At 42.2% G+C, this 22,973-nt stretch overlaps 3 protein-coding genes across 6 annotated transcripts; 1 reads left to right on the top strand and 2 right to left on the bottom strand.

The window, feature by feature from the left end:
• Positions 1 to 2,371: 2,371 nt before the first annotated feature.
• Positions 2,372 to 7,043, bottom strand: LOC117427972 (small ribosomal subunit protein uS11m-like). Its single transcript, XM_034046414.3, has 6 exons — positions 6,856 to 7,043; positions 6,392 to 6,487; positions 6,061 to 6,159; positions 5,566 to 5,695; positions 4,762 to 4,827; positions 2,372 to 2,602 (listed from the first exon to the last, which is right to left on the bottom strand). The coding sequence occupies exons 1-6, from the start codon at positions 6,921 to 6,923 to the stop codon at positions 2,495 to 2,497; spliced, it is 567 nt and encodes a 188-aa protein (XP_033902305.2). The 5' UTR covers positions 6,924 to 7,043; the 3' UTR covers positions 2,372 to 2,494.
• Positions 7,044 to 7,265: 222 nt separating this feature from the next.
• Positions 7,266 to 9,952, top strand: LOC117428437 (large ribosomal subunit protein mL46-like). 2 transcript variants are annotated; one of them, XM_034047438.3, is made up of 4 exons: positions 7,266 to 7,567; positions 8,109 to 8,331; positions 9,037 to 9,210; positions 9,433 to 9,952. In XM_034047438.3, exons 1-4 carry the CDS (start codon positions 7,307 to 7,309, stop codon positions 9,678 to 9,680), a joined length of 906 nt encoding a protein of 301 aa, XP_033903329.3. In that variant the 5' UTR covers positions 7,266 to 7,306; the 3' UTR covers positions 9,681 to 9,952. The 2 variants fall into 2 exon arrangements, with proteins under 2 accessions (XP_033903329.3, XP_033903330.3); XM_034047439.3 differs by having other exon boundaries at positions 7,268 to 7,567; positions 8,109 to 8,301.
• A 696-nt stretch (positions 9,953 to 10,648) lies between these two features.
• On the bottom strand, positions 10,649 to 20,792 carry LOC117428436 (cartilage intermediate layer protein 1-like). 3 transcript variants are annotated; one of them, XM_034902228.2, is made up of 9 exons: positions 20,663 to 20,792; positions 18,314 to 18,499; positions 17,620 to 17,715; positions 16,620 to 16,889; positions 15,963 to 16,154; positions 15,246 to 15,563; positions 14,897 to 15,005; positions 14,079 to 14,236; positions 10,649 to 13,745 (listed from the first exon to the last, which is right to left on the bottom strand). In XM_034902228.2, the coding sequence occupies exons 2-9, from the start codon at positions 18,381 to 18,383 to the stop codon at positions 11,380 to 11,382; spliced, it is 3,579 nt and encodes a 1,192-aa protein (XP_034758119.2). In that variant the 5' UTR covers positions 18,384 to 18,499; positions 20,663 to 20,792; the 3' UTR covers positions 10,649 to 11,379. The 3 variants fall into 3 exon arrangements, with proteins under 3 accessions (XP_034758119.2, XP_058851424.1, XP_058851423.1); XM_058995441.1 differs by lacking the exon at positions 15,963 to 16,154; XM_058995440.1 differs by lacking the exon at positions 17,620 to 17,715.
• Between the last annotated feature and the right edge of the window lie 2,181 nt (positions 20,793 to 22,973).

Genomic DNA, 22,973 nt, shown 5'->3' with positions numbered 1-22,973 from the left:
TTGTTTTTCAGTGTCCGAGGCTGTGTGTCGTGTGCTTGCATTGTGCATTGTGCACTGCCCGTTGTGTGTGTGTCTGCTGAAAGACTGTTAGGTGGATTTATTGTCCTGCAAGTGGCATTGGAGGTTCTTGGTCTATATCCCAGTGGCCAATTTAGAGTTGCTGGGTCTAAATGACAAAGCGAAAGATATCGCCCAGACAGGTGCAAAAGGCTCCAATTTGATCAAATTTGCATTGTCTTTGAAATGTAATGAACTGATAAGAAACGGTACTGTCTGCCAGCTAAATGATTGATGGAGTATCTGAAACCAGGGGTTTCAATAGGGGGTGTGTGTGTATTAATATAAAGGAGGAATATGCGATGCATGCTTTAAATCTGAGTGGGTGAGGGGCTCTTTTTGTACAGTCACACGGCGGTTCTTTGGAACATGCATGCACAGTTGAGTTCAGTATTAGAATGTATTATTATTGATTGATTATTGATCAGTTCCCAGCAGTGCCTCACTCAGGTGTGAGTTCTTTGTTCTTGTTGAGCGTACACTTTAAAGCACACCTTTTCAAGGAGAAATTGTGAGTGGCAATCGCCACGTTTACATGGAATCAACAATTCTTGTGGTTTTTGGGGAAAAACTGATCACAACATGTAATCGAAGTCTTGAAGTCCTGTACATGTGTGCTGATGGGTCAGGTGCTCAATACCTGCACTGAGAATATTAATACCATTTACAAACCGTTCTCATCGGGATCTGAATCACGGGAACAATGCACTGAACAGCACATCCAAGAAAATCAATTTTCAAAACCAAGTTCATAATTGACCTCTGGTTATTAAGAAACTAGCTGTCTTAATTGCATTTATTTCAGTGAGCATTTTAATTCAGTTAAGTGCTATAATCATTGGCTTTCATTGATTTAGGTGCCCTCTCGTCATTTCTAAAGACTTTTTGGCACCTGAACTGATTTAAAATGTTGATTGAAGTGTTTTTACATTTTGTGTTGAAGCAGAGAACACTGGAGATCTGAATAGAGGAAGGATAGAACAATTGCTTCCCTGCATAAAAGCTGTTATTTCATATCAGCTTTCATATTCTGTATCCATTATAATCTGAACGCATTTCTTTTCAATGCATGCTGTTTTAGATGTCAGAGGTAGCATTTGAAGGGTCAGTAAAAAGAATTTAAAAAGACAAATTGAGGCTTTTATTGGATCCAACAAGTTCTTTTCTTTGTTAAAAGACAAATTGTGTTTTATTTTTAGCTGAAAATTTCATGTCATGATTTCGACCTGCTGTAAACCTGTTCCTGTTTGTCTCCCTCTGCAACAAGTTGCATTTTATTAAGCCTTTAAGATATTCCTAGTGCTGCTAAGGGGTAATAAATGGATTCAAACCTTTGCTAACACCAGTATGAGAAATATATATATACGTGGGAGTTCATCTCTGTAGCCACAATGGACAGGAGGTCGTTCTACACAGTTACAGGTCTGACTGTTGCTTTCAAACACAGGTTTAACACTTGAGCTGTTCTATATGTAATGATGGCTTTTGTAACATTTTCATTTTTGACTTCTTGTGCTTAACATCGTACCTCCGAAGTGTGATACCTAAGTAAGCGGTTGAGTAGACCTTTTCCTGTATGGAAACGGTGTGAAGGGTTTTTGGTTAGTATTTCGACCTGTGACACCCAGTGTGAGAATACAATGCACAGCATATGCTTGTGTTTAATCAGTGTATCTGATTGCATCAGCCCCCTCCCCACAAGACTGTGCTGCTGCTTTGTGAAGTGGCTAGTGCAAAGGCAGATGTACAGTGCTGGCCTGACCAAGGTTGTCATGGTTACTATATCCACAGCCTGCCTGGAAACTCAGTTCCTGCTAATTGCTGTTGTCATGGCAACAAAGCACCTGATGTAATCCTGGGAAAGGGCAGCAGTCCTAAATGGATACGTTATATTTTTATTTATTTCTTGTCTTCTCTTGGAAGTGAACAGGAGATGGGGTTACATTGATCCCTGGCTGGGGGTTAAACAAAGCCACGTCTTTTAAAATGTTTTATTCTAACCTCTACCCTTGTCTCCAATGCCTAGGATTACAGGCCTGGGCAGCCCTGCAGCTGTAACAATTGAATTCTCTGTAGACCCCAGTGCCCTTGTTTATAAAACTACATGCATGTCACCCTTAACAGACACACACCCAGAACCCTGACCTGATTAGAAGGTTTTTGGGGGTTATTTCCATTGTAATGACCTGGCTTGAACAAGCGGTGTAGGTGTGATCGACCCACACACATGTACGTAGCCAGCATGCTATAAGACAAAGGGAAACCTGTCCCACTATCCACATACTCTCTGATGATAGACAAAAAGCCAAGGAGGTTAGAAAAAAAAAACTGAAATCTTTATTCTATGATTGTGAACAGGGTTGCAGGGTTAATGAAGTCCATGTGCACTGTTGAGAGGATGCAGAGCACATTCTCTCTCTCTCTCCCTCTCGCCACCTCACATCCTCCGAGCCTTGCGTGGGCGGCAGCCGTTGTGCGGAATGGGGGTGTTGTCTGTGATGGACACGACCTCCAGCCCGCCCATTGTTAAACCTTTGATGGAAGACTGAAAGAAAAAAAATATATATATATATATTTATTTATTAACATTCATTTTAATATGCAACCTGAACCGTCTAAGAAGCCGCTGGAAATAAGTCACCAGTATGCAGTAGAACTAACTTCCATGCGTGTTACGGTTGCCACCAAAAAATATTTGAGGATGTTTCACTGTTAATTTGTGTTGTCAGAAAACCATTGTAAGAGGAATTGTACTGGGGGAGGTTCTGCCTCTCAACTTCTAGGTGGAGATTGAGATAATTCAAATTAAGGGTCGCACAGCAAGTCTGTGGCTGATCTGGGATTGGAAGCTGGCGTCCCATGTCTCTTAACTCTAACCTGACAACGCCTCACATTGCAGGAAAACATGAAAATCTGCCTAGCTGCAGAACAGCACATTACAGTACACTGCACGCAGCGGTGCCTCCCTGAAAGCCGTTGCCCGTCGCTGCCTGCCCTTAATTTAGCACTGTGTGTGGCTTGACAAATATCCCAGCCTCCCAGGCAGAAACACCCTGAGCTGGTGTGAATGAGATCCTGAATGTCAGAGGAGATTTCCAGCCTTCCTTGCCATGCAGCGCTGCGCCGTCCCCGTCGCAAATCAACAATTCCAGACGCCTGGAAGCATGCCTGCTTAGGAAGCGGCCCCCACAGAGCAGCCTGGATCGTCCACGCTTCATTTCTGCCTCGTTACCTGTTGCGTGTCTCATCATTTCCGTCAGAGGCACACACCTGAGTGCACTGAAGCAGGGAGCCTGGTGTCATGTTGTTAGGAGAGTCACGGGGGAGCAGCAACAAAAAACACTACAAATATTCTGATAGGGAACAAATTTGCTTTTGCGACAGCACTGTTGTATTGTGGAGACTCGAGGAGACAGCATTGGGATATGAAGCACTTCACACATGGGTTGATACAGAACGTTATGCATTAGCTTTAAATAGCTTTTCCTTTATTATTATTATTATTATTATTATTATTATTATTATTTATTTCTTAGCAGACGCCCTTATCCAGGGCCTTTACAGTGATTGAAGTTTACAATCAGAAGTTATGTTTCTCCAATACTGATATAATACTTACTTAGGCAACATGCTTTCTGAGGACATATATATATATATATATATATATATATATATATATATATATATATATATAATCATAACAGAGTCAGGGGGTGATATCTTGCATGCTATTCTCAGGAATCAACAGCTGATAGCCAAACAAAGATTCTCCCATAAAGCTCAAAGAAAGGTACAGATATTTATAGACATATCTAAAAACAATCAAATCACAAAAATGAAGCACCACAGAATGATTGTAAATAACAAAGGAAAGTAAAAACATTCAAAAGGTATTTGAAAACATCTAGTGTTTTAGTTTTCTGAGATACTGACGGCTAGTTCCACAGACCCTGATTATAGCTATCTCTAATCTTGGATTACCAAACCTAAATTAACATTGAGTAGCCCAAGAGTAATGGGAAAGGGGGTCTATGAAACTAGCTGTGAGAGTGCCACACAACATCTCACGCATCTTTGAAAAAAGTGTTTTCCCCTCCAAACTAAATAAGCGGAACAATTAATAAATAAATAAACAGACTGGTTCTCTGAGATAACCCGGCCTGCCAGGAGTTACTGTGAAACAAATTACATTCAGAGGATAATCAAGCATACTGGCCTTTCTCAAATACTCAATGGTAATAAAAAATAATGAAAAAGGAAGAAGCTTTAAAGGTTAAAGATCTCCCTTCGACTGCAAAGCAGAGTTTTCTTTACGAACCCACGGCACCCAACAGATAAGAGAATACAACCCCATACTGAGGCTACACTCAGTGCCTGTCCTTAAAGGGTGAATAATGAATCTGAAAACCGGGAAGTGATGGGCGTAAGGGCTTATGGACCCTCCCCCCCACAGTATCTATTAAATGCATTTTAACCACAAATGGGTGATGTTAGGGCTGATGGGCCCGAAGCATGAAGCATTAATTCATTCTCTCTCTGGCTTGATTCTGCTCTGCAGTTCCTTGCCTGTTGCTCAGAGCGGCTGTACTGAGGCATTGAGATTCAGACATGGTGCAGGGTCAGGAGCTCGTCCCCCAGCCTGTGAGAGCAGCCTGTAATCACTGCTCAGGCATGCAGCGGAAACCAAGCAGTAAGCAGACTTACCATCCGTCCTGGCCCTAGACCCTTCACCACCACACGCACGAAGGACACGCCTTTAACCAGCGCCTTCTGTTGAAGAGAGATAGGAACAGGAATCAGGAATACTCCCAAGAGATTACAACACCCACACTGGACACGATCCAAGATCATCATGAGATCATTAACATTATTATTATTATTATCATTATTATGCATTTGTTTCATGTATGTTTTTTAAATTACTTTTAATAATACATTCACGACAATATAGCTTTTCTGAATTTGGAAATAAGATGAATACTGGAGAAATCAGAAAAACTCCAGGAGTTTATATTGAACAGCAAGTGAGAAAGACGGAGAGGGACTTGCGTCAGAAGAGGAAATTATATTTTTCTTAAAAAAAAAACAGACGAACAGAAAGAAAATACATTTCAACACAATAGATAACTACCCTTAAAACAAAACTAATTTCTACTGTTCTGAACACAGAAGGATGCCTGCTGGGTGAAATCAGAGACATAGCTAAAGGCAATTTCTTTTTTTTTTTTTAATATAAGAAATGAATAAAACAAGTTAGCTTTCCTCGAATGACTGGGAAAACTGATAAATAATATAACTGGACTAGCGAAGCTCAAAAAGGATTCAGTAAACAAACACATCTTGAACATTTTTTTTTTATAAACAATATAATATTATATTGAAAGAACATTGCAGGTCCTCAATTAAAATTGACTAATGCGCAAGTGCTGCCATCTACAGGAAAATAACAAGATTGCATGAGAAAACAGGAAGCAGAGCATGAGAGTGGAGATCAATGAGTTTCCTTACTGCCGCAGCGGAGATCCCTGCAGTCTGAGCAGCGACCGGGGTGCCTTTCTTGACATTTTTGAACCCCTCCGTGCCGCAGGAGGTCCTGACCATGTACTGTCCCAGGTGGTCTGTCACCTGAATGTGTGTGCTGGGGGAGGGGCGGGGTCACAAAAAAATCATGCATTAACCATACGCATTTCATTTAGCGGCTAACATCTCATATGACAAATCTCATCCCCTGTATATTGCTAATGTCTTTCATTAGATTTCAACTAGCTAGGATATAAAACGCAGAAGTGTGTACAACACATTTAGACATGTTTGTATTTAATGATTTAAAAATGTCTCGCACTGTCCCTCATTTTGATATATACTGGGTATTTTAGCTTCCATCCTCTGATCTGTTTAATGGGAAATATGTACTGTAGGTCTTGGCTAGAGTGATGTCTTTGTTTTGCCTTGGTATGAACTGCAATCAGAAGAGAATGTGAATGAGGAGAGGCAGAGACTCACTTGTTGTAGGTTGCTTTAATGTGCGCTATGGGCAGCTCCTCATACTTCTTACCCCCCCATCGCAGCAGGCTCTCCTGTCCGGGGAGTGGGGGGAAAACACTGTTCAAAACAAACAGAGGATTCAGAAGAAGAAGGGCTATGAAGTGTATCGGTAACAAGCTCAGGTGTGTCTTATTAAACTCCTAGTAAAACCAGGAATGGATCAAACTGCTATGCAAGGGGAGTCTTATTGCCATCCCTGTCTTGACATGGACTGGACACATAAGGAAGATACTGAAGTCCTCTCTGTTTTCCCATTGAGTAGGGACTGCACAAGATTAAGAGTGCCCACCTGAACTCTCTTGAAGTCTTTGCTGGAGCGGTGCTGGCAGAACTCTCTGCAGCCTCCTGGAGTCTCTCTGCACTGAAACACACCCCGCGGCTCACACTGCAAAGGGGATTGAAGGAATTGCAATATCACACACAAGGAGTATCCTTTATGCAAGCGCTTGAACATGCCACTCCTGCAAGCTGCATTTTAAACACACCTACTCCTACTGTTGAAGGGCTGCAATGACAATCGCAGTGAGGCAGGCTTCAAGGAGACTGAGACAAACACGCCTGTAGTGTGAATTACATACTACTACTGCACTACTACTATAATAACCATTCAGATTAAAATAGTGCGCTTCAGTAGTTTTTTCGCCATCAGTTTGTTTATGCCTTGCCTCTAAAGACGGGGACGGTCTGTCTCCTACAGACAGTACTAGACCGTGTCATGCCTGTAGTACGGAGACAAACAGTAGTCGTACTTACAGTGTCGAGCTGTGGGGGATCACAGGAGCAGAGAGTCGCAGACACGTTGTCCTGGCAACGCTATACATGGTATTATTAAGAACACAATCTCCACTTTATTCCCCAAAAACGAATTTCTAAGACATCCGTACGGCACTCCGCTTCATTGCTGCAGCCATATGTAACGTGGGTCACGTGAGTGCATGTCAAGGTTACATGAGGATCAATCCATAATACACGTTCTAGAGGGGGCGAGTTTTGTAAATCGATAATAGCCCTCTTTCCAGTTTAATGTAATACTGAATAATGCCTTATTGTGTGCGGTTTTGACTTTCTACATGATAAACAGTTCGCAATTACCTGAGTGTATGTTTAATACAATTGTAGCAACTCCCCTCTTCTCATTTTGAGATTTCCCACTTCCCTGCTGCTATTTGCCAGTTGGTTATGGGAAAGGGGCTGTGAAGTCAAGATGGCTGCGCCCGTAAGGAGGGTGCTGCTTCGTCCTCTGCGGAGGATTTTAACGCAGATTCCGGGCTCTGGAGTCGCCAGCAGCGGCTGCAGGCAGTTGTCAGTCGGGCTCCGGGTGCCGGCGGTTCAAAAGCCAAACGAAGCAGTGCTAGAAAGCCCCTCTCCGTGGAGGCTGCTGGGAGCGGTTTTTGTGCAGAGACTCGCTGTCATCTCCAGAGACCGGAGCTCGATAGAGAAGGACTTTGCCGAGCTGCTGAAACAGGTGTGAGCATCTGAAATAGTTATCGAGATAAAAGACGTTTAGATTAGGTCATGCGAAATAATGTTTCTGCCAGATTGTTGGTGAACTGGGGGGCGGCCCTTCATAGTAAATTTCATATGTACTGATTAAGCTCCCTTGCAGAATAAGTTTTGTAGCATGTGACCCAAAAACAGATAGTTTGGAAGTAGGTGTAACGCGACGCGCTGGGAATTACATAACAAATAAAACATGGCTGTGATGACAATTCTTATGTTTTGAGCTTCACAATTTGACTTCACTCAGTGGGCTCTTCCTGAATGTAGGGTGTGTTTTGTTTTTTAACCCTTTACTGCCCAGAGTATGTTCCCATACCTAATTAAATGAATGCCTATAGTCTCAATGTCCAATATATTGGACACTGGGCAGCAAAGGGTTAACCTTTGTAGTGTGTTGTCACTCTGTATGTTGTCGAACAGTCTCTGAAACTTTAAAGTCTTGAAATTCACTGCAGTAATGTGAAGCAGGGTTCATTAACGACAAGCCCACGTTTACCTCTCTGTAGACTGAGCTGGAGAGGAGCCTGCTGGCCGACCACGAGCTGCGTCTGCTGGAGGATGCCGAGCGGGTCAGCCGGAAGCAAGAGGAGGATTACGACTCGGACGAGGATTCTGGACAGGACATCGTGACCGCGCAGGACCTCGAGGACACCTGGGACCAGAAACTGCGACAGTTCAAGCCAGCCCAGCGCCTCACAGGTTCCATTCAAAAACAACTTCTGAACTCTGGTAACTAGGAAGTGGCAGCTCCTGCTCTGAAATGAGAAATTCTGGCCAGTTTTTGGCCCAGTTGTTTTGATACAGTACAGGTTGTGCTCTTGCAGCCTACTCTAAGTGGATATGCACGGGTCTAGCATCTGATTCTCTAGGTCCTGCGCTCTTGGCAATAGCTTAAGCAGATGTGCTCATTTTATGCATGACCGCATCTATGCTGTTGACACTAATCTGAGTGAGATGATGCTCAGATTAAATAAATAAATAAAGCCATGCAGGATGTGCCGACTTCCATGTGTATGCAAAGGAAAGTTAGCTTGTGCAACTGACAACCATATTCAGAAACAACCTTTGAGCGTTCGTGCTCACTTAATTAAAAAAACAGTAACTGAGCATGACCATGCAAGTTTTGTTTCTGAATATGGCCCTAAAGCTGAGGGAACACAGTCACTTTGTGGCTTGGAACTTGGTTTTAGGAGACCAGGTTTCAGGCCACTGCATGGCACACCAGGGGAGACTTGGGGTTTGATACAACAAAGTTGCCTCAAACTATGTAGGTCTCCTGGGACCAGGTTTCAAGCCACTGTTCCTGGAAAAGTGGCTTTGTGTTCCCTCAGCTCAAGTCCCCTGATAAATTAGGGTTTGCTGACAATATCACCAGAATTTTAAGTGCACTCTGCTTCAGTGATTATTGGTGATAAAAACTGCAATGTGTTTCAGAAGCAGACAAGAAAGCAGATCGAACCTGTCTGGAGCGCTGTCTAGAGGACAGCCTGGTGTTGCTGGTGAAGGAGAAGATTGGCAGCGAGGATGTATGGCTTCTCCCACAGGTGCAGTGGGAGAATGGAGAGACCCTGAGAGAGACTGCTGAGCGTGCCCTTACCACTCTCACAGGTACTGAAAGGATTCTCCACACCACTCCTTTCACAGCTCTCTCCAGCACTGTCGCCCCGCACCTCTGTAACATTCACTGAAACACTCCAGTTGAACCATTGTCACCTCTACACCTTCAAGAACCAGTGCTGAATGCTGCATTCTCAAGTCTCTAACACGGTGTCCATACATCTTGAAAGTAATTCATCACATAATTATTTTTTTCTTTCTTTCTTTTTTAAGGTAACAGCATCAAAGCCACGTTCCTGGGAAATGCTCCCTGTGGAGTTTACAAGTACAAATTCCCAAAGGACGTCCGGACGGAAAGCTGTGTCGGAGCCAAGGTGTTTTTCTTCAAAGCCCTGCTGGGTAGCGGTGACATTGCCCCAAACAAAAAGGGGGGCCATGTGTGGGTAAGCAAGACGGAACTGCAGGACTATCTGAAACCACAGTACCTGGAACAGGTGGGCCGTTTCATGGTGGACCTGTGATGAAAAGTGCAACTTGATGAGACTACATGACCAGCACTGGGTGAACTGGAGGGTGGTAATTCTTCTTAAAGGGGAGACGGGATACACAATGCAGGATGTCTCCAGATTCTGTTTCTCAATCAAAGACCAAACCCCCTCCTTTTTGCAGATGTTTGCCCTGCTCTCATCCTTTCCTTGTGTATTTCAAGTACTTTTTTATGTTTCTCTGTCAGAGCCCCCTTTTCATTTTGTTATATTGTCACAATACGAATAAATCCAAACTCTATACAGTATTTTACTTGTAATCTGAAACTATGAAGCACTCTGTAGGACTTGCATTTAGAAATGCTAAAAGAAACTTCAATGAAATGATCAATGTTTCCAAACCAGATTTTTCAAAATTTAATTTTTCTTCAGTTTTCCCTAAAAGCACAAATATTCACGCAGACTTTTATCAAAACACTCTCCTATTATGTTCTAATTTGCTTCTGGAAATGAAGCCAGTGTCTCATTTTACCAAGACACAGAATGGCAGTATATAGCTAAAGCTGTTTTGGACTGAACAGCTGAAAACTCCCCAGCACTGAGAATCTCCACCTTACCTAAAACAGTTCATAAAGAAACACTCCAATTATAGGTGTTTATAGACTGTACATGTGGCAAGAGGACTAGAAGCAGGTTCAGATGACCATGATGAAAAGAACCACGACGGCCTTTAAAACCTACATGACACTGTGTATTGCAGTGACTGTGAACCTATGAAGACTTCACAATCAGAGCCCGGTTTACATCCCTGTTTCACTGACCCCGATAAGCACTAATCTACCTATGGTAAAGTAGTCGGAATAGTGAAGCCAGTTATGCTTCATGTCATTTTCAATCCCAGGTTTGTCGCAATACCAATGTTCACCACCAAATGGCAACACATGCACACAAATGGTATTGTTTAAATGTATAGCTCTTAATGAAGTAGACACAAAGGACAGAAATTGGAGTTTGCTTTTATTAGAAAGTATGGCACACATTTAAAAATAGACGCTTACTGAAGTTTAACCTAAAACTGATTGCACACTGACTTAATATTTAAATATCAAGACAGTGTCTGGTATAATTCTAAACAAACATTTGTACCATTCATGTATTAGGATAACCTAAGAATAGTGTATAGAGTATATGCTGTATACACACATTACTTCAAGCTGTTTATGAAATAAATAAGTCCCTATTTACATATTCAAGTACAGTCCCATTTATCACAGTGTTGTGATTGAACAACTCTTCATGAACGTGGTGCTGAAATGAGCGACTAACCTGAAGTGATTCTGTCTCATATTACTTGGCAGGATGTGGTATGTGTTAAAGAATGACTGCTTTTAAGCATGCACTGGTTTTGAATGCCGGCTTTCTCAGTGTAGTGTTGCAGGAGTTTCTGTTTCATCCCCTGTCTAATTTATCAGTTCACAACTAGCTACTGTAGTGGCAGCGTTTCAATGTTTCTTTATAGGTGGATAAGGTGTTTGTTTGTTTTTTATTAATAATGTATTGGGATTGAGCTAGATCAGAAGATTTCAGAAGATACTTTGGAATAGGAGTAGAAATAGTTGTATTTATTTTAAGCTATTTAAATCAGTTCCTCTGGTTCTGTTTTGTATCATGCTGCATTTGTTCTTTGTTCTTTTGGCTTTGCTGTTGCATCTTTTTTTCCTGTAGAATTCCTTTCTCACGCTCTGCTGGTCATTCGAGTTCTTCTGAGAGTGCTTGCAGGATTGCGTGCGTTCCGTCTCTGAGCCCGCTGAGAAGAGCTGCCTCTCTGTCTCCTGCTGGTCCTCCCTTCCCTCATGGAGCTGGCCAGTGACTGACCGGGAGAGTTCTGCAGAGACTGGAACACGCTCTGGCGAGTCACCTCCCTCTCTCCACAGTTGAACGTCAGTGCCATTCCCACATGGCTCTTCATGACTCTGGAAGAGCCATCCGAGGTCCCGTCAAAGCATCGGCTCAGCGCAATCTCCTTAGCGGTCCTGGGGTCTTGATCAGTCACTGTGTAGATGCCGTAGTTGTGTCCCAGGGGGTCTAGAGGAGCCAGCATGGTGAACTCGTTTGTGTCGTTATTAACAGCGAGGGGCAGGTGGTTCACCAGGTATTCCTGAAGCATGCCGTTAACGAGCTCTCTTCGACAGGATCCCTGGGGCAGGATCTTGACCAGCGTGCGATCGACGCGGTCTTGGTCATACAGCATGCCACTGCACTTGAACTCCAGGCAGACTGCAGACACACTGGGCTGCTCCATATCCCGGGTACTGCGCACATCCCGAATGCCATACAGCTTGCCAGCATTCTGGGGGTGGGTTCCTCCCATGTTTTTGGATCTCACCATTATTTCCTGCGGCCCATTAATTTTTACTTTTATGTAGCATGCTCTGTATTCCAGAGGCTTGGGCCACCAGCTGAGGTAGTCTGCAGTCCAGCTCATGGGATCGTCCTTGTTGAAGGGGACTGTGTTGTAGTCATATCTGTCCCCTTCAACCCTGTAAAAGCGGAAGTGACCGCTAGTAAAAGGAGCCTCCTCACATTCTTTGAGGTTTTCGTACGAATAAATGGGGCCGTTACTTTCTTCAGCAGCGTTTATGCTCGGCTTCGCGACGTTGATATTAAAGGCTGTTTTCTTAACCTTGGGATCATCGTGGTCAGTTCTCTTGTAGTTGAGCTTGTTTAAGTAAGGCTGTGGGACTCCAATAGCATTGGGGTTGTATTTTGGGGATGATGCAACTGCTTCCAGCTCCTCTCCCCCTAGGTTGGCCATTACATAGGCTGAGTAAGCGTCATGCCTTTGTTCGTCACAAAAAGCAGGTAAGCAGGCTCCATTAGAACCAGTAATGACGCTATCAAACCGCCCCCACGACCTCGGGTTTGAGGCGAAACCTGCCGTGGGCTCCATGTTAATCAGAGTTATCACAACCCCTTCGACCTGTTCACTTAGCATAAACCTCTCGCTCCGGAAGGCTCTTACTTTCACATGACACCTTCTGCTCTCAGGAACATCTAGATTAAAGAGTCGCCTTTCCCGAATTTCCATGTTCCCAATCAGGAAGGTTCGTTCTTCTCTCTTGCCTCGTTTGGTCTTTGCGAAACGGAATTGTCCTTCTTCCTCCCATAGCCCAGTTTCAGGGTTGAGGGACCACAGCTTCATCTCGTTCAGGTGCTCTGGCATTTTCACTTGTGCAGAATCGAGGAAGACTTTCACTTCCCCCGCATTGAGGGACTCGGTGGATGTTTCATCTCTGAAGTCCACTGAAAACATGCCGTAGGTCCGCAATGGGAAAATATCTCCTTCATCGTTGACAAAGTTGAGGTCGCTCTGGGCTGCTGTAGCAGTTGAAATATTTCTGGGATCCAGGAACGTTATGCTGGCTTGCACTTTTCCGGTGTAAACCTCCCCATTCTCTCTGTAGAAAGCGTTGGGAGGGATTTCAAGCTCAGCAATAGGGTCTTCCCCTTCAATTTCTCCCAGAGAGACTGAATTAGTCTGAGTAGAAACCAAAGTTACTGGTTCTTTCTTCCTCAGAAGCTTCACTTCGTGATACACAGCACCCCCCTTTTTGTTGAACGGCAGAACTTTTGTGGTGTTCACAAACTTTTGCAGGTGGTCAACAAATGTCAGTACCAGCCTTTCCATGTCTACTGGTACCTGGATTGAAAAAGTTCCTTTATATCCAGTCCTACTGATTCTAACCTTTCCCATAAAAATATGTCCAAAACGCAAAGGTTCACCGTTGTCTGCAGCAATGGCACGCCCACGGACAATGATTTTTGTTTCAACACACTTTTGACAGCCACATTTGGAAACCACCATCGTTGGCAGAGTGTATCCTTTGCAAGTGATCTGTCTCTCTTCCAGTTTTTCAGCTCCGCAGCAGTAAGATGTAGAGTCTTTGCATCTTATGCCATTATCTAGTTGTCCTGCACACGTTGCTATGGGACATTTCCCCACGTCGTAGTAGAAAGAGTTTGTGGGATTTTGGAAACAGTCGTGAGGTAGTCTGATGAGATGGCTTTCAGGCACTGGGTTGCATGAAGGTTCATTGTAAGCTATTGAAAGAGAAAACAGGAACAAAAACTGTTTAAATCTGAGAAGAACAAATCCTTACTGTAGTTCATAACAGAACTTTTCTTTTTATTATAACAATTTAGATTTGAGACCCTCCATTTGACACCATAACGATTTACCTGCCAAATTTGTGGCGGCATTTCCATTAAACTAAGAGAATACTGATGTATTCTTGTGGAGCCCATTTGTATGAATTAGCCTTTAAGGAATATTACAGGTGAAACTGCAATCATTTGACAGCACATGTCATTAGCTAAAATAGTGTTTCTTTAGAAAGATCTTTCTAACAGTCTGGCTGCTGGTATTGTGCGTACCGATTACAGTAAGTGTGGCAGGTTGGGATTTGATGGAGCCGGCATCATTGCTTGCTTTACAGTAGTACTCCCCTGACTGGCTCATTTGCAGGTTCCTTAACACTAGAGTGCTGTCGTATTTGTACAGCTTACTGTTGAGAAGGCTGCCATTGTGGTACCTGAAAAGAGAAGACATGGAAAGCGTTACTCAGAATTACAAACCCAATAGCATGGAAGCATCCACTGTTCAAACTAAGCTTGGAAACCATGTTAAACAACGAGTCCCAAGTTCACTATGATGATGCAAAGCTAAAGCCTGTTTGAGATTAATGAGGCACAGGTGGTTTCTGGGAAGGGCAACACGCACACACACATTTCAACAACTCTTACCAAGAGCAATCTGGAGGAAAGCAATATCTGCAACATGGATTGATGGTTTATCTTTTTTCGAAAGCAAGTTGTCAACAGTCAAAGCGTGTATCATTTTTAGTCTTGAAGAAGGCACTGTTTAAATATTTTCCCTCAGTCAAGTTCTCTCTTTATTTTGCAATGACAGAGCAACTTAAAATGTCTAATGTGCATTTCGATATTTAATGATCGGAGGGGCGTATTCTAGTGATCTTTAGAGCAGCGTATCTAAAAGCCTTCACCGTTTACACCATTTAAATAGTCTTGTGTTGTGTGCCAAGATTCTGAACCAACATCTCTGTCCGTCCATGTGAGTCCCATTGGGGTATGTAAAACATTAGGGAGGGCACTATTAAAATGTTTTTTTTATATGATATTTTTCTATAGGTACAGTAGCTTATCTATAGGTTCTCTCCTTTTGTTTTCCTTACCATTGGTAATTGTCTGGGGCTGGCTGCCCCACAATCTTGCAGCAGAAGGAAGCGGTCTGTCCCTCTCGTCTTGCTTTGCCCTCTGGGTTCATCAGTACATATGGCTTCTCTGCGTGGTACAGTGGAATGGATCAGTTCAGTTCAATGGACCAGTTCAACGGCACATTTTAAATTGCATATATATATATATATATATAATGAAAGACAATAAAAAAAAATCAGAAAACAAAGAGTTGTGAGAATGTTATTATGCTAACGTGATGTCGTGTTTTTGTTTTAATTCACTTTTTGCTGTTAAAGTGATGTGCTTAATTCTTAGAATTCAGACCGCACTCTGTAATTCACGCACCTGCCCTTTTGAAGCTGACATCAATAACCGAGGTTCTTTGGTTGGTAGATTTGGGCACAGTGACGGTTGCCGTGGCGTATCTGTCCATTTTGATTTTCAAGGTGGAGTTTCCGTCTGGGCACAGCCCGGGGATTCTGAACTTGCCGTTGTCGTCGGACACGGTGATGAGCTTGAGGGTCCTGCCCTGCCTGTAAACCGCGGCTCCGGCAGCCGGCTGACCCCCCTCCAGCTGCACCGAGCCCAGCAGCAGGTGATGCTCGCACATGCACGCATCGCACTCCGCGTTCACACGACCCTCCGTGCAACTCAGGCTGCAAGCTGGAGCAGAAGAAATGACAGGAATTAATCAACACACTCTGCTAGAGATATAAGGAAGCACATCTGTCAACCTCAGCATTAGACTGAACCCATAAAGAACTGGCAGAGATTGCGAATATAGGTTTGTTAACTTGTAAAACTGGTCACATTCCCATTTTTAATGTGAATATTACATTTGTGAAGCACACCCCTCTGCAAGGATACAGGAAAACACAGCTTGATAAAGGAGACTGAGCTGACTGGAGAGGAGATGTGGTGGAGGACGGACCACATAATGAGTTTGAACAGATGAGAAGAGAGACAGAGAGGAAGGGGCACACTGCAGGTGCACGTAATGAAAGTTATGAGCAAGGTTAGCAACAGAGTAAGAGATGTCGCTCCCACACTGGTGGATTCTACCTTTACAAGGAGGTCCCTTGCACATTCTGCCTTCCACAGTGCGCCCGTGGCACTGCTCCTCCCCCTGCTGCTGACTTTGTGTACTGCAGGTTCTAGTGCGCACCTGCACGGCCTGCTGGCCACAACTTGCTGGGCACTCGCTCCAGCCTGACCAGGGGGCCCAGGCCCTTCTCGCTGTGTTCCAGGGCTTCCCTGTGAGAAAAGAGCTGCTTCTGGGTCTCACTTTTCTACAACATCATTATTTGCTAATGAAGAAACCCATATACACAGGAGCAACACCAGCTACAAGACCATAGTGTTTAGTTTTGATTTATTTGATCAAACAAGGATATTGTTTAAAATGATAAGCCTTATTGTAAGTGTTGGATGATTGGCTAAAACATGAGACCTTATCGCAAAAGCTGTAAGTACCATCCCTATACACCTCAATGAGAACAAATAATAAAAAATAACTTGCTTTTAAGAAACTACTTTCAGCAGAAATAAAATGTGTTAAGGAGTGTTTCGATAAGGACTGTGTTTTTTTTTTTAAAGATCATTTTGATTAATGAATTTAATTTTGCTTCATCTCTGTTAAATCCTGCTGTGTCTGGTGCTATTGCTTAATTAGCACAACTTGACTCTTAACTTTCTTTTTTTTTTTCTGAATGCACCAACCTGCCGGACAGAAGAACCTCACTGAGTAGTTGGAGCAGTTTCTCCCTCCTGGTTGCTCTGCATTCAGACACCAGAACCCCAGCTCTGGGTCTGAGTGGACCACCTCTCCGGTGTTTTCTGCCGCAATCCATTCTGTGGTCCGAGCTTCAATTGCCTTGGGTCTGTCACACACTCGCTCTCTGTAGTAAAACCTGATGGCATCCAGCCGCTCATAATCCCCACTGCCTCCTGGGTGATCCACGTTGAACCAAGTGCTCCACTCCCAAGGATCTGCAGCAGTACGGAGCAGTGTTATGATACTTAACAACAGATACCGCTCTTCAGGATTTTGTTTTTAAAAACAATTGTGTTTATTTATTTATTTATTTATTTACTTACAGTAGTGTGCAAATGTATTAGAACACCTCCATTGCTTCTGTCATTTTGATTTTGTTGTGCATAGGAAATCAAACCACTGGAACTGTAAATCGTGGAAAATTGTCAAAATAGGCAAATTAGTGGTTGTCTAATTTAATTGATGGCTTTAATAGGCTCCCCATGCAAAACTGAAATTCCCCCACCCTGAGGTTTTCATGCAGGTAGACATATAAAGGATATAAATGACCAATCTGGAGGTGTTCTAATAAACGTGCACACTGCTATATTTATTTAAGGAGAAGCATTGGCAGGAGGTTCTAAGCAATTCCCTGATACAAGCTTTAAAGCCATACAAGGAAAGATGATCTGAGTCCGTCGTACAATGATGGAAACAGTTCCATGTCTGTTTGGAGTGACGCAGATTTTATTCCTGTTTCCACTACAGTGCTGTGTAAAAAATCGGGCTTGGTTGTCGAAGCTATTTATTCCAAATCGTTATTTGCACAATGTCTGTTTCAAAGAGAGCGATCGTTACTGTCTTATCCTATCATAGCTTCCATGCTGTTCTGTACTGGTACCCAAGAGCACTATCTGAATGTGTACAATCGAGTAAGCAATGAGGTGATGAAAGGGTGTGCCTTACCGCTTGTGCTGTACTTGACAAAAGAGTTGGAGCTCTGCTTTCCAGTTTGCACCTGTCCCATTGCTTTATTCAGAACGGACCGTCTGTTCTGGGTACCTTGAAGGAGGAATATTACCCAAGCATGGTATTATTGTGTACAATATAAGACATCAGCAGCAGGATTAAAAAGCCTAAATCGGAGCTATCGCTAATTTTTTGTCCTTTTACTGAGAAGTTATTGGGATTGTTCTTTAGCTGTTATACAGCTGTTATCTTAAAGTGACATTTTAAAATGTTTAGGCAGGTGACTGACGTGAACAGTGGCTCATGAGACCGAATCGTACAGAGCTTGCCAAAGCCATCCCCTACCTCGCATTCTTTCCTAGCATAGCCTGGGTAGAATAACCATTGTAGGCCCAAAAAAAAAAACATATGTGACAAATCAACCTCATAAACAATGTATTCTGGAAGATTCATTCTAAAGGTATTGGATGCAACAGAATCATTTCATTCTGAAATGCAGAACTATAAATTAGAACGAGTACCAATACAATTGTAATTAGGTGTAAGTACACATGAATTGTAATATGTAACTACAATGTAAATGCACAGTAATTAGTGACACTTAATGTAAAGTGTTATGGGGATCTCTAGTGTTCAGGCTCCCAAGCCATTAGATGTGTGTGGTCTATACGGATAGGTACAGCGCACTAACCTTGAGCTGCAGCACATGTTATCACTCCTAAGAGCAGGAGGAGAAGGATTCTCCCCCTCACAGCACTCATCTTCCCAGGCTAGTCCTATAATTGGCTCAGCCGGCCCCCCTGTAGGAATGTCACTGAAACAGCGCAAGGTCCTTCGCTAATTATAGTCCCGCTGTTGTGTCTCCAGCAGTAATGGCCTGTAAAACAAAACCACATATTATAGTTGAGTTCTGCAGCTGCCTGAGCACAACTCTCACAATATTTAATCAGAGTAGCAACATTATTATTAACAAAACAGCTCTCAATTTAGGATAGCAGATTTTACATCTTGAATTCATTTTGAATTTTGTTTGGATAAAGCTATTGAGAAGTAGTACTCATTAGCAATGGCAAATCATACATTAATGCCACTCACATTGTTATCATAATAGCACGGCCCCTAGCCAAAACTAACAGGCTAACTTTATGGCACACAGATCAAAGCTACCAAAGATAGCCGCACTTCCAAACCTGTACAGGGAGATTCTGTAGACACAGGACGTACAGTACAGTACCTATGTGATCATGCATACAATGATCTTTCCGACTCATTAATAAAATACTGTTTCTATGTGGTTTCTGTGGTTTGGAAAATTAAAGTTCCAGCAATCACAAGAGGGGATCCTGGAGTCTTGACATGTTTCAGTTTATGATTGATTCTCTATTTCCTTCAGTTTGAGTTCTTTAACTCCCAAGAACGTGGTATTGGGTATAGCTCCAGAGTTTTAGAAATCTGACATATTGTCGTGTTCACTACCCGTGTCATCAATTAGCAGCAGGGCTAGGGAGATCAACACAGGATCAAACAGCCAATCCATATTGATCAGTAAAAGCACGCCTGTTTAAATTTCTACATCCATAACTTCAGCAACACCCATAGACTCTCAATCATAAAACAAACTCAATCATTAAACAAATGTCAAGTAAACAGACTAGCAGAAACACTGGGCAACCTGTCTCATTTTTCTATGAGTCATGGAAAATATTCTTAAAAAGAAATGTTTCCTTTAATTAAAAACAATTCACTGAATTCACAGCTATGCAAACAAGATTTCCAGTGCATGCTATTTTAATTCATCAAGTAAGCGTTGCCTCGTGCACCGAAAACAAATTGCGACAAATGCTTACCATTTTTGAAAGGAGAGATGACCAAGTCTAAGTCTAAATTAAAACTAAATAATTGTTCACATTCTCTCCGCTGAGACTTTTAAGTTCCCCTGCCCACCCAAAGGCATCACATATCACCTCTCAACTTAAAAAAGAGACACAGGACTCAACGAAACGGAAAAATAATTGGGATGTTTGTAAATAAGATGAATGGAAAGGCTAAATGGCTGATTTATATCAAGTATTCCATTCTCAGCGCTGTTTTTAGATTATGGCTTGGATTTAATTATATCTTTGACTGACAAGGTCAGGCATGCTATAAGTGTCCTATTAGACTTTTTAAACAGCTCAGAAGCCTTAGCCCTCTTCCCTTTGAAAGCTAAGCCAGAAGTGTTAAACATTGGGCTAATTTAATATCAAGGTGAAGGTAATTCTACACATAAGGTAACTGAGGCAAATTGCATCAGAAATCAGCAGAATCAGCCGAGACAGCAGAAAGACCCCCTTCTCATATAACACAGCTGGAAAAAACATTTTCACATGTCAAGGGAATTTAAAAATCTTAATGCATTGACCAAAGCTTTTACACAGTCTTCATGAAACAGGCATTCCTCTCACACTGAAATGTTTCTTTTCTGAATTTAAAATATATTCTAATTATCTGCTCCAGTTCTAAGTTAGCATTGCTTTTTTTGTGTAAAAAAATAATAAAATACTAAAGCTGTGATTTTACAGAACTAACTTTAAACAAATAAAGTTATCTCCCCTTCAGCCATGATTTTTTTATTTCATTTTTAGAACACTATATAGTTTGAAAAGTTGCCCAGCCGCCCAAAAAACAACATTATGCATTATAAAAAGGATACAGATAGGAAACTTAACATGGTACAATTATACACACAGTGACTGAAAAGGATATGAAAGCAGTTCACTTTTTAAATGTTGCCAAATTATCATTTTTACTTTTAGACTGCTGTTCTTGAGCTGGAGAAAATTATTAGTTAAAATATCTATTTAATAACAATTATGCCAAAAATTACCATGCGTGTGTGTGTGTGTGTATATATATATATATATATATATATATATATATATATATATAATATATATATAAAACATTGAACAACAGAACCCATATAAAATGGTTCACACTTGCCAACACATGCACCTATCCTCATATCACTACTCAAGTTGTTGTTCTTGTTTAGACTTACCCGGGCTGCCTGCCTGCCTGTGAATTGAGATGGAGTGCTCTGTGCTCTGATGTCGCTGGCTCTTTTTATAGAGGCATGCGCAGCTCCTGTGTCTGCTGTTAGCCACACAGAGGAAACCAGATCAGAGTGTGAGGAAGCTGCCGTCTGAATCCGCTCTCTAACAAGGTGCATGGAGCGGGTTAAACGTCGCTCAGCTGCTGCTTGTTCTTTCACATATGCAAAAGCACACTGCCAGAAAAAACACTGCCCTGCATCCTGCACTTACTGAAGATAATTACTACTAATTTGCTCATTTAGAACAAGGTCACGTTTTAAAATGTGTGTTGAAAACTATATAAACATAATCCCCTCTTTCTTCTCTTTTTTTAGATAATAACCCCAGTCTGTTTAAATTAAAGCAACTGAGAACCTAAATCCGGGGTTCAAATGCAGTTTAACTGCTGTAACAAATGACTCTGTTTCATAGCTGCTTGGCTGGTGTCCTATAGGGATATATAACCAGTGGGTATATATTACCAAAGCATAAGCCCATTGTGAGGGACCTTGTATGCCAATGCATATACATTCATGTACCTTTATATTATGTCAATGTAAATAGGGACGGACAATATAGTGTATTCATATTTTTTCCATGTGAACATACACAATATTGTTTGAAAGTCTGGGTACATTCGGAAACTAAAGTACTGCATTAAACAAGTCAGGAATAGCAGTGTGCTTATGGATGACAATAGAGTTGACTTATCTAGGAAAGTAAGACAGAATCCTACAAATGAAAAGATCTAGCCAGCGCCAGTGAGGCAGGCAATGCGTGAGTACTGTGACTCTCCAGTTAACTCTCTGAACATGATGTCCAGCTGCACCTCAAGCACACTTCTGTTACATAATGAGCATTAAAGCAAAACTCCACCTCACTCTGCTTCTGTAGATTTGTATTCATGGTTTAGACGCCAAGGTCTATGAACCATACCAAAAGATGGTAGCCCGTCAGCCACACTGAGCTCTCGTTGATACTACCCTTCAATATCATGCTGGCATCCTACTAAAAACACATCTAACTAGACCAGATAGTATGAAGCCAGATCACATTCTGCCTTACCAGTGTTAAAGGGATGGAAGTTGTGCTAACACGATTATAGACAGATGCTGGACCACAGATCCATGAATACAGTAGACTGTGCCACATAAAGAAGGTAAAACATGGCAAACCGCATGGTATTAAACAGCAGCCTTTCAACGGTGCATTGTTATGAATGGGAGTGAGCTTCCAGAATGACTGCCACAGTGTCATGGGATTGGAGAATGCTATCACTCAGGGAGACATGCAGACCTAGAAACAACGCTGATGCCAGTCATCACCCCAGCCACTCAGCATCCATCTGGAACAAATCACATCCCAAGATGGAGCTGTCTTGGCTGCTGGGCTCAGACAAATGGTTATGTGGTAAGCATATCTGCTCGATTGATGGTTTTCACACATGATTCAAAGAAATGACCCAGAGCATTCTTCCTTTTAGACCTGCTGATGAAACTGACTACACGTTTCACATATATTAACTCAAGCAAGGCATTACTGAGGTCAATTAGTAATGCTATTTCAGGTGGCATTGCTTAAATTGTTATGACACATGAGACTGCTAAGATTACATTGTTACATTTTCAACTGCAGTCTAGTCTATGTAAGTGTATGTGCAATTACAGTGTGATTAATTGTACTCAGTGAAGTCTCGCTAGTAAAATAATTCCATTCTCCTAATGCATGAAGGAAAGGATTTCCTATTATTTACTATAGTACTGTCAAACTCATTTGGTGTCATATTCAATTTAGTTTTACCGTATAGCAGTCTTGATGTTCCATTTGTAAAAAGAGTTGACCTGAAATGTCTACGACAGACTGAAGTGGAGTTTATTCCTCCCACCTGGACCCCTTTCCTGCTGTGTGTGACATTGAACAGCCTATCAAACAGCAATCTCTGTCCCACCAACGTTGCCATCCTGAAACAAAATATTAAGTTACGATAGCAACAGTTTGGGAGAGCAAGGCATTGGGTTGATCGTTCTGTACCGCATGGTAAGACAGGGTTCTCAGCATTCATAGACTCCTCGGAAGAGTTTATTCAATTATTGAGCTTTTCAGTGTAGTACCTAGTGCTATATCTCTGTCTAAATTACAGTCTGACTTCACCGCCCTATTGGCCAGATGGTTGATTTTGCTTGGTTGGAAGCAGGCTGCCACACCCTCATATGTTCACTGGGTCAGGGATATTTATGTATTTCCTTCAATTGGTCAAGATTACATTTACACTAGAAC

Source organism: Acipenser ruthenus, chromosome 21 (assembly GCF_902713425.1).
Source record: "Acipenser ruthenus chromosome 21, fAciRut3.2 maternal haplotype, whole genome shotgun sequence".
NCBI classification, from domain to species: Eukaryota; Metazoa; Chordata; class Actinopteri; order Acipenseriformes; family Acipenseridae; genus Acipenser; species Acipenser ruthenus.
This window is presented reverse-complemented; position numbering and strand designations above follow the sequence as displayed.